Below are 12,126 nucleotides of genomic sequence, written 5' to 3' on the forward strand. Positions count from 1 at the left end.
GTAGACACTATGTACCCAAACTACCTGTCTTTTTTCATATATATATTCATATATCTCAATTTTGCCAGTAGGCTGTTTTTCCTGCTCCCTCAAGATTTCTGTGTTTTGTTATAAGGTGATAAAGAAAAAAATATTTTGATGCTTGTTAAAGTCATAAAGTCTATTCAGGTCTATTGCAAAGGGTGTCAATTCTACCGCAATAGAGGAGAAAGATTGGGCTCAACTCCAAATGGTGCAAAGATAGTTGTGAATTTCAAGCAAACAGGCAGAATTAGGGGGTCAGTGGATGGAAAATTATTAAGAAGAGACATCAAGAGGAGGGAAATTATTACTAAACTAACTTAACAGGATTCTTGCTGCAGGCAGGTAAGGGTGATCAGATTTTAAGGGTAAAAAACAAAGAACTGGGCTGGGGATATAGCTCAGTTGGTAGAGTGCTTGCCTTACATGCACAAGGCCCTGGGTTCAATCCCCAGCACCACAAACAAACAAACAAAAACAACAAAGAGTTGGATCTGATATAGAGAGTGATATGATATTGAGGGTTGGAAATTCTCTCTAAAGCCACTTAGCAGAATTCTTGCTAGAACCTAGCTAGGAAGGCCTGACAAGGACAGGTTGGGGGTGAGGGGGTAGACAGGAGGGCAAGGTCAAGGTCCAGTTAAGAAACTAAACTCTGGTCAAGAAGATAATCTTTGTCACTCCTTAGACAAATCTAAAGTCACTGGTCTTTTATTATATATTAAAACATTCTATATTCAGAAGGTTAATCTAGATAAAGCAGAATAAATCTTTTATTACACATTAATAGATTTATATTTTTATCTTTATGTGGTGCTGAAGATCAAACCCAGTGCCTCACACATGCTAGGCAAGTGCTGTACCACTGAGCTACAACCCCAGCCCATTATTACACCTTAGATTTAGACTTTGGGCAAAGAATTAAAACTTTTCTTACTGTGTAAAACAATTCATTAATTTCTCCTGCATTCTAGTAGCTTATCTTTCCCTCCATAGTAAAGACATTTTTTGTTCATGTCCCCAAATAATGCCATAGATGACCTACAGTATCTTCATTTTTCTGAGCTGCTCTTTACGTGAACAATTCTAGTGTAATTCTTATCCTAAGAATGGAATTCTCCTCCTACCCCATACTGCTACAGCTGGTATTGAAGACTTAACTACTCACATGGGTCCAATTGCGGCGGTGGAGTTTGAACTTACAACCTCTATACACTAGGAGTTCACCTCATTAGTGAGTCAAGATAATTGAATTGATGTACTGCCATTAATATTCTTTAAGTTCTCCAATTCCCTTGATGACTGTTTCTCTCAGTGGCTGAGTAAATGAGATATAACTATAACGTTGATGGCAGAAGTCACATGAAAGTCAGTGCCATGCATTATAGCATTGCCCTTAAACCGAGGACTTATTCATTCCCTACAGATGCAGGTACTCTTGAGGGTTGCTCTTAAGACCAGTATGTATGTGTGTGTGTGTGTGTGTGTGTGTGTATATATATATATATATATATATATATATATATGTAAAATCTCCCTTTGACACACTCATGCAAGTAAAGGATATTTTTTTCTGGCTATCAAGTGTTCTTGTTTGTCTAGTAAATGGTATCTTATTGTTCAAATCAGTTTCCAGAGAAACTGGTTGAAGAACTGGGTTAAGGAAAACCAAAATAATTTGGGTCTTAAAGGACTTTTTAATATAGTTATATAATATAGAAATTATAATTTTTTACAAAGTTCTAATGGCATCTCATAGCCCAGATCTAACCAATTTGGGAAAATTAGACAACTTCTTTGAGCCTGTACTCCTGATTGTAAATTGTGCATGAGTTTCTGTTGCTACAGTAATGCTATGTAACAATCAGTCACAAAACCTGACTGGCATTCAACAATAAGAAGTTACTGATGATGCATCTGGAGTCAGTGTTGGTCCCCTTTGCAGTTCTGCTGATTTTGGCTGGGTTTGCTCAAATGTCTGGGGGTTGGCTGATCTAGGTTGGCTTTGGCAGAAGTGGCTGGGATGACTGGGCTCTACTCCATGTATCTTACTTCCTTCAGCCGGCTAGCCTGGGCATGTTCTCATGGTTGTGGCAGAGATGCAAGTGAGCAAGCAGAAACATGTGGGGCCTCCTGAGGCTCCTGCTCAGAACTGGCATAATGTCATGTCTGCATTGTGTTGGCCAGAGCAAGTCACAAGGCTAGTCCTGATTTATATAGTGGAGAAATGGACTCTGCATTTTTAGTGAGAAGATCTGCAGTCACATGGCAAAGGGTGTGGGTAAAAGCAGGGGCATCATTGCAGCATATCACAAATAAGGATAACAATAGTACCTACCGCTTTGGATTGTGGTGAGGATTAAATGAGATAATCCTTAAAGAAGGTTCAGCACAAAACCTGGTGCATAATAAGTGCCCAGTAAATGTTAGCTATTGTTACTATGTGTGTCATGCCTAACATGAGCAGTAGAGGTACAATCTATAACATCAAGGTTTTGGCATAGCTGTGGCAACTCCTGCATGGAGATCACCTCTTCCTAATTTATCTCAGAAAGAGTGAGAGTGAGTGAGGTACTTGGGGGTGGCTGTTGCTAGTCTTCCATGCATACCCAGTGTAGTAGCTTTCTGTTGGGATAAAGATCCTTTTAATGCCAGTGCCCTGGCCATGTTCCAGAACCTGTCCAATCATTTAATGCTAAGTCTGGCTCATAGGAGAGTCTCATGAAACTACTCAAGGAGCCAAATATAATTTCTATAACAGATCTGGGTTTCACAACTCTCTATGGGCTAAATCTTGTTACAACAAATATCAGACCCCAATCCTGACAGCTCATTTATGCAATCTTTGGTAAAATAACATCCAGCAAAACAAGTAATTTAGATAGCTCATTGGGACTTCTTTTGAAATAAGTTTAGACACTACTTTTGATCTTGCCCTTGGGTGTGCTTCCACAATGATGACACATTTGGCCCACCTTTCTTGTTTGTTGTCTACGTCTCTGGATAGCATTGGACACTGTTGGCCTTTGTTATGTATTATCAGCCACAGTTTTGTGGAGCACATTTGATCAGACTTGTAAAATGCAAAGACCCTATACTGGAGATTCACTTACTGAGAAAAAAGCCTTTATCCCTTCAATAAGTTCTGAGTGTTGAATGTAACCAGTCATAGTGACTTGCTGGGAGTAGTTTATCCATAGCCAAAGGCTGGACCATTATGAGATTGGTTGACTTGTAAATATTCTGGTTTCTGATCCATTTCCTCTCATAATGAGTATGTGAGAAACAGGGAAGGATGAATTATAAAACTGGAACAGAGTCTATATGTTCATATCTAATGAATATATTTTATTCCTCCTTCTTACCCCAATATTATGGATACATGTGTTTTCATAAAAGGACATACTAAACTCCTGCACCAGACTAACACACTTTTTAGCATGACTTGGGCCCAAATAATTTGATATTCGTTTTTTATTTTGCCAACATGTGTAATAGCTATGTAAGTTTGCTAAATGGTATAACAAACTGGTATGATTTACTAGCACACTTGGCTGCTAGAAATCTCAGCATTTTCTATCCTTAGTTTTCTGGCTTAATCATTTCTTCTACCTCTACATGTCTCTTTGTTACTTCTTATTTTAATGGAATTATTATATTTTTATCTGGAGCCAATCCAAACTCATTCTTATAAAAAGTTACAGTATAAAAATGAATCAATGAATATTTAATATTTATTAATGCAATGATTTAATGTCTGTATTTCTAATAAAATGACAATTGCCAGAAATAAAAGATTTAGGACACTCTCCCTGAGATTGCAGACTATTTTTTCAGGGTTAATCATAAATATTATTAATAATGAGTTCCATTTGGCACTTTCATTAATCAAGTGGTTAAAAGTCAAGGAAACTGGCCATGCTCTAAAACACTAGGAAGACTGGAAACATTTTAAGCTCACGGATTGTTAAGATATGATAACTTCTAATTGTGTTAAAGAAGAAAGTCTATTCAAGATTATGCCTTTTAGTTAAGAATTTTATTAGTACAATATTAATTTAAGATTGATGCATACAATCAACCTCAATAATTTTTTCTTTATTGTCTTTTTCAGAATTATATCATCCTATAATATTTCTACAAGATACGTGATATATAGTTATATATTTTAACCATTCTTAGCTATTTGTCCTGTGCCACAGTGACATCACCAATGTCAGAATGACTAGACAAACTTATTGAGTCATTTGATTTCCACTAAAGTTTATATTTGTTTGTAGGTTGGAACCATTCCAGAGATATTTGCTGGGAACTTGCCTCCTAATATAAAGATGGATTTGCTACTCACTGATAAGTTCCATAGATTCAGGCTTTGAATTTCTATATCAGAATAGGTCTCTCTTTTCAAAAATGGCTTCATTTGAAAAGGGTAACTTGCATTATTTTTTTCTATTTTCAGCTTCCATTTTAGTAAACCTCCTGGTCCTACTTGAATAATCACATACTTTCTGTGAGGAAGTTTGGTATTTTCTCTTAGTATTGCTGAAATAACGGTTACACATGAACATATATGAAAAAAGTTTGATTCAATTTCACTTCTTTGCCAGGTGTCTATTGGAAGGTTTTGTTTTATTTTTTTTATCTTATTTTTGATTAGCATGTCTTAATTGTATAGACCAATGGGGTTTAGTATGCTATTTCAATACATGTATACAAAGTACACTGATCAAATCAAGCTTCCTTTATCTGCCTACCTTCCTAATCTTTAATAAATCACTGTTCTACTTTCAGGTCAACTTTTTTTTTTAAACTTTCACATATGAGAAAGAACATGCAGTACTACACATCCATACCAGCCTTTGTTATTTTTTTTAAATGATATTCATTCTAACTGGGCAAATTGATATCATAATTTTGATTTGCATCTCTCTGATAGCTAATGACAGGTATCTTTTTTTTTCATATACCTGTTGGCTGTTTCTTCTTTCAAGAGTGTCTGTTTAGATCATTTGCCATTTTTTATTTGATATACACGATAGTAGAGTGTATTTTAAACTATACAAACATGAAGTATAGTTTATTCCAATTAGGATTAAATTCTTGTGGTTGTACATAATGTGAAGTTTCACTAGTTCATTTGCCAGTTCTTCATTTTAGTTGTAGATGGGCACAATATCTTTCTTTCTTTATTTTTATATGGGGCTGAAGCTCAAAACCAGTGCCTCACATGTGCTAGGCAAATGCTTTTACTACTGAGCTACAATCCCAGCCCCCATTTGCCAATTTTTTTTTAAAGCTAGCAGTCTTTTTTTAAAGTATTTATTTTTTCAGTTCTAAGTGGACGCAATATCTTCATTTTACATTTACATGTGCTGAGGATCGAACCCAGTGCCTAATGCATAGTAGACGAATGCTCTACCATTGAGCCACAACACCAGCCCCCCCCCATTTACCAAATTTTTTGTTGTTAAGTATTTTGAGTTCTTTATATATTATGGATATTAACTCTCTTTTGGATGAAATAGCTGGCAAAATTTTTTCTCCCATTTTGAAATTCTCTTCACTCTGTTGATTATTTCCTTTGTTGTGCAAAAGCTTTTTCTTTTGTCATAATTCTATTTGTCTATTTTTTCTTTAGTTTCCTGTACTTTTGAGGTCATATTTTTTTTTTTTAAAAATCATTGAATGTACCAATGTCTTGAAATGTTTCCCCTGTGATTACTTCTAATACTTTCAGTTTCAGGTCTTACATTTAGGTCTTTGATCCATTTTGAGTTGATTTTTCACAGGGTGAGAGATAGGGTCCAAGTTTCAATCTTCTGCATATAGCTAATCCAGTTTTCCCAGAGCCATTCATTGAAAGGTGTCCTTTCTACAATGTATGTTGTTTCTGATTTATTTTTTTAGAGAAGGTCTTGCTAAATTGCCCAGGTTGGCCTCCAATTTGGGATCCTCCTGCCTCAGCCTCCTGAGTAACCTGGATTATAGGCATGTACCACTACTCTCAGCTTGTTCTCAGCATAGATTTTTGACATCTTTGTCAAGAATCAGTTGGATGTAGATGTGTAGATTTATTCCTGGGATCTTTATTCTATTCCTCTGGTCTGTATGTCTATTTTTTATGATAGTAGTCTTTTGTATTAGTTATTATGGCTCTGAAGTATGTCTTACAATCAGATATTGTTGAGTTCTTTATATTTGTTCTTTTTGTTGAAGACTACTTTGACTATCTGGGGTCTTAAGTGCTTACTTATGAATTTTAGGATTTTTTTTTCTGTTTCTGTGAATAGTGTCATTGGCATTTTCATGATGATTGCTTTCAATCTGTATGACATTTTTAAAATAATTTTTATACATAACATTAGGGTTCATTTTGACATTATTATAAAATCATGGAATATAATTTTCTGTAATTTAGTCCCCAGTACTTCCCCTTCCCCCTGTTCTCTTCCCTCTACTGATCTTTCTGCTATTTATTTATAGCTTTTTTTGAAAAAAATTAGTTCATTGTGAATGTAAATGATGGTGAGATTTACTGTGGTATATTCATAAATGTATATAGGAAAGTTAAGTCAGATTCACTTACCATTCTTCCTTTTTCCTGTTCCTCCTCCCTTCCCCTCAATCCCCTTCCTTCTGTGTGGTCATTTTAACAAAAGTACTTCAATTCATAGACATGGGAGGTGTTTCCATTTTATTTGTTTGTTTTTTGTTTTTTGGTGTGTGTGTATTCTCCTTCATCAGTGTTTTGTAATTTTCATTGTAGAAGTCTTTCATTTCCTTAGGTAAATTTATTCCTAGGTATATTATTTTTTTTGTTGCTATTGTGAATGAAATTGCTTTCATAATTTCTTTTTCAGTAATTTTATTGGTATATAAAAATGTTACAGATTTTTGGCTGTTCATTTTGTATACTGCAACAGTATTGAATGCGTGTTCCAATAGTATTTTGGTGGAGTCTTTACATTTTTCTATAGATAGTATCATATCATCTGCAATCAGGTATAATTGAACTTCTTCCCTTCCTGTTTATATGCTTTTTATTTCTTTCTCTTGCCTAATTGCTCTGGCTAAAACTTCCACTGGAGGTTTTGAAAAGCATAAAGTGATCAATATGTATTTACTGAGCATTGGCTATATGACAATGTTAGGTATTAACATGATATGAAATCATGTGTGAAAAATAATGTGAGATATGAAAATAATAAAGAGTATGAAATATGAAATCATAAAACTAACAATTTTAAATTTGTGAAATACTTTTTTATTTGCTTGATCTCATTTGATCTAAATCATGTTTTCTGTTCTCAAAGCTTACAGATCTTCTTGTTATAGATCTTTCCAAATAAATGTAAAGGGAAAGGCAATTGAACACATCTGTATCGTTCTGATTATATTCCTGAAAGTCACTCTGAGATGGGACTTAAAGTATGGGGTTAAATGTTTGGGATCCATGGGTAGGTCTTGAGTTGGCTTTGTAAGATTTCTTTATTGCCAGAGACAAAGCTTTGAAGGAAACTACAAATAACCATGGTGGATGAACTGACTTCTCTCAAAGCACTGTTGCTTTGTCTGGCGGGCCCTTACCCTGAATGTGGCAGTTTCTACCACATAACACTTTAATTTTTATATGTTACATTTTGATCTTTGACTCTAAATAAACATTTTCTATGGATAAGTTAACCTGATGACTTCTACTTTAAATGATTTCTAATAATGCCATATGATGGCTGGTTGGGGTGTTAGGTCAAGGTTTGGTGAGGAAATCCTATTTTTCTCTTTTTTCTTGTTTTAAAATTATATCAGATTTTTGTTGCCTCAGGGAACATGACTTGACTGAATGCAATGTTATTATGTGATGCTGGAGAGTAGTCTAAAGATAAAAATCATAAATGTTCAGTGATTTATCTTCCTAGTTCCAGTATGCTAAAATCATTATTTCTCGTAGTTGCATTGACATTCCAACCAATGATATTAATCACCTTCAAAGATTCCCCTTGTTCTTGAAGTCTGCTGGGGTAGTTCAGCACCATTTCACAGAAAATGTATATAATAAATCTATAAATTCTGCAAAGAAAAAAAAAGAACTTGAGATGGGGTCTGGAACAGAGTTGCTCTTAAGGGCAAGGACCAGCTGAAGCTCATGGGAAAACAAAAATGAATTGATTTACTTGTGTTTGACATATATGAAAGAACCACAAAGAGAATGAGATATCAAAAGATGGATTTAGGGGAGACAGATGTGATGGTTCAGGGGAGGAAAAGAATGGCAGAGAAGGGGGGAAGCTGCATGTGAGTAAACTATTTGTCATTCTTCATCCAGACAATGAGGTTAAATCTTTTTGCCTCCATTTCCAATTGGAATGGCAATTAACAAGTTATAGGCAAAGGACTTTGAAAACCCATGCAAAAATGCTTAAAACTGTTTTTTGTTTGTTCGTTTGTTTGTGATGTTAGGAATTGAACCTAGGGCCTCACATATGTTAAGCAAGAGCTATACCATTGAACTATATCCTTAGAGCCCCGCTACCTTTTAAAACAGAGCCTTGCTAAGTTGCCCAGGGTGGCCTTGAACTTTCCATCCTCCTAATTCACACTCCAGAGTCACTAGGATTATAGATGGGCACCACCTCATCCCACAAAACTTTAATGAATTTAAGTCATCATAATGTCTAAGAATGACCAGAGAAGGTCCTATGGTCTTCATGAGGGTATATGCTACTTAGAAAAAGTTATCCATTTTAATAATAAGTGTATACTTCATTATAAATGCCCCAAAGAAAATAGGAGTAAAATGACCTTAAGATTAAACATAGATATCCCAAAGTCTAAAATTTGCCAAAGATCTCTCTGGCTTGGATAGTGATTATTTTATTTAATTTGATTGATTAATTTATTTTAAACCAAAATGTAAGGTTGGTTTACATACACCTTATCCCAAATAAATATTTTCCTATATTTTCAACTTTTTAAACTTATTCTTTCACTTATTTTTCCTATTATTGGTATATGCTGGCCAGGATGTTGAGAGGAAAACTTTTGCTGTTTTCTTTTCCTTCATCTGTAAATACCCGTATTCTTAGCAGTTTGTTCATGCTGCCAAGATGTGAATATCCATGTTTGAAGAATTTTTTTTTAGAGAAATCCTTTTAGCAGAACTCAATCCTATTTAATGGAAAAAAGCCACATGATTAAATGAGGACTCTCCCAACTTTCTACCATCAAATCTGTAGATTCTTCTGCAAAATGTGCACTATTTTATCCATTTTATCCTTCTCCTCTCTCATAGTCCTGTCCCCTCTCTAAGATGAATCCTTGCATATAGTCTCTGGGTTCCAGCCCCATCTTTCCTTTTGCCCTTTCAGAGACCATTAATAACTCTCTCTTCCCCAATCCCTTCTCTTCAGGATCCTTTCCATTTGTATTCAAACACAGTCAAATATCTCATATGTTCAATAGCAACAATAAAATAACAACAATAAAAACAGGAGTAGCAGCAAACATGCCCAAACCCAAACCCTCAGATCTATACCTTAACTCTTTTAGTTCATAGTGCTCTCCTCATTCCACTGTAACCTGGCTTCTTTTTCTTTTTCTTTTTTTTTTCTTTTTAGTTGTAGATGGACACATACCTTTATTTCATTTATTTATTTTTATGTGGTGCTGAGGATGGAACCCAGTGCCTTACATGTTCCAGGCAAGTATTCTACCAACTGAGCTATAACCCCAGGCACCTGTGATCTGGCTTCTGTCCCTATCCCTCTTTCTCTCCCCATGCTTCTGGTCTTAGAGAATGGCAACAATAACCACTGAAGCCTAGCCTAGGAATTAATCTAACTTTCCCAGTTTTCTTCGCCTCCCACATACAATTAATCACCTGGTTCCATTCATTTGGTTACTAAATCTCTCAAATCAATCTCCTAGCTTCTTTCCATCCCCATTGCCCCTCCCTAACGTGGAGGATGTATTTCTCTATCCACATGTAGGTGATGGGGTGGCTGAAGCCCATTGCTGCGTGATGAGGTCACAAAGACTTGGGGTGCTGATGACTGCGTATGCAGAAGATCTAGTCTCTGGAGATTTCTTGGCCATTTTCACACCCTCCTTATGTGTTTTCTGTTTAAAATGTTGACTTCTGCATTTTTCAGTTGGTTCCCTTCCACTTTCCTGGCATTTTCGTCTAATTTATGCAGGACACTGTTGTTGCTCTTACAAACTCTGAGCTCACAATTGTCATTTTAGCTCTGTGGTCAGGGCCTGGCTCTGACCCTCACCGGCTATATGATCTTCGACAGATCATCAGCTCTTAATTTCCTTATTTGTAAAATAAATGGCTTCCCCTAGATCAGTGGGTCTCAACCCTGGCTGCACATTAGAATCACCTGCTGAGCTTTCAAAAACTCCTAGAGCCCAGGCTAGAACTTAGATTAATGACATCAACATCCTGATGCCTGGGCCTCAGGATTTTTTATTTAATTTAAAATGTTTCATTATTTTTTTTGTCAGTTTTCTTTTAAGTTCCCCCAAAGCTCCCAATGTATAGATAAAGTTGAGAACCATTGACAATGCTTTTTATAGGACCTTTGCTCTACCATTATTTCATGTTTTCTTATGCCCCAATCCCAAGTCGAGGTTTCTCTTCTTTTTACATGTTTTTACTAAGTTGGGAAGAAATAGCTGTGAAGCTCCCCCCACCCCCTTCCATCTGCTGTTTGTTCTTATTTACATACGATGGAACCCAGCCCACTGATTTACAGCTCTGGTTCCCTTACAACTGTTATTGAACTGAAAACATAGCTGAAAACTTATTAAACAGAAAAAAAAATTATTTTGAGCTTCCTGCCTACAATTCCTTATAGAACAAAGGAAACATTTAAACTGTTTTCCTTCTAGAGGTAATGTTAAAATTGATTTATAATCCCATAATCTCAAATTTAACTTAATTCTGGGGCCAGATCTCAATATTTATTCTTTCTTGGGTGTCCTGTTAAGGAAGCCAGAGCGTCTCTGTAGGAGAACGGGATTTTGAGGGGTATGCACTCACAGACAGGCACAGCCTCCTCATATTGCTGTGTGGCTTCTGAAATTAAGTGTCATAGTCTTTTTTCTCCCAGTCCTCTCTTGGCCTGCAGATGCTGGCAGTAAAGCTAGGGCAAACTTGTCCTCTTTGTGAATGTAGCCTCACTCTTTGAACTTCTGGGAACAGGCCTTTTAGAAGATGTTCTGTAGAAGCTCCCTTTGCATCTACCATTCTAGATCTGAAATAATGGGACTTTGCTGAGCTAAAAGAGAGTAGAGAAGAGGGTAGAAAGATGATAGAGAACAGCCAAGCATTTGATTTGACCAGTGGCACTAAATTTGGGGTCTTGGCATAAGTCTGATTCATGTTGGCAAAGCACTCTTTGGAGTAATGGCTCTTCTTGCCTGTTTCTTGGTTAACAGTACCACTTCCAACTGTTCGTTCACTTTCTTCTGCAATACCTATCTGAAATACACAGTCTGTGCCTTTATTAGTCTCTCTCAGATCCCTATTAAATTATTGAAATTGGCTTAAGCAGATCACCACCTAGTCATAACCTATTAGAAATAATAAAAACACATTATCCTTTCACAGCTGGGCTATCCAGTTATTCTCATGGAAAGAAAAGGCTATAATCTACTGGTTTTAGAATAAATGCTGCCAGAATATGGGGTCAAACTGGAAAAACCTCTTCCTCATCATATTGAACATTGAACTATTTCTACACAAGCTAATTTTAGTTCAGAAAACCTTGTCTGAAGTTTTTGTCTTTGACACTTCTTCTTTGGGTATTTTCTTGTAGATGGAGGAATTGATTGAGGGTGTTCGCTGGGCCTTCATTGATATGCTGGAGAAAGAAAATGACTGGATGGATGCAGGGACGAAAAAGAAAGCCAAAGAAAAGGTAAGAATTCCTTTTGATGAACAAAATATGATTTCTGGTTTAATGGATTTTCATGATGACATTGACTGTGTAGTTGATTTTTATATTGACTGAGCTGTTGGTTCTGAATGACCCCAGATTTAGGTGTGTGCTTTTGGATGAATAAATAGATTTCATCACTGGGGGTTAAGAGAAAATAACA

At 36.0% G+C, this 12,126-nt stretch overlaps 1 protein-coding gene across 2 annotated transcripts in view; it reads left to right on the plus strand.

Moving 5' to 3' along the window:
* Positions 1-12,126, plus strand: part of Phex (phosphate regulating endopeptidase X-linked) — a 190,344-nt gene that overhangs the window by 81,506 nt on the left and 96,712 nt on the right. For both annotated transcript variants that reach the window (XM_027927395.2, XM_027927396.2), the window contains exon 12: positions 11,844-11,945. In XM_027927395.2, the coding sequence (XP_027783196.1) occupies positions 11,844-11,945 (102 nt within the window). The remainder of the gene's footprint in view (positions 1-11,843; positions 11,946-12,126) is intronic.

The sequence above is a fragment of the Marmota flaviventris genome, chromosome X (genome assembly GCF_047511675.1).
Source record: "Marmota flaviventris isolate mMarFla1 chromosome X, mMarFla1.hap1, whole genome shotgun sequence".
NCBI lineage: Eukaryota > Metazoa > Chordata > Mammalia > Rodentia > Sciuridae > Marmota > Marmota flaviventris.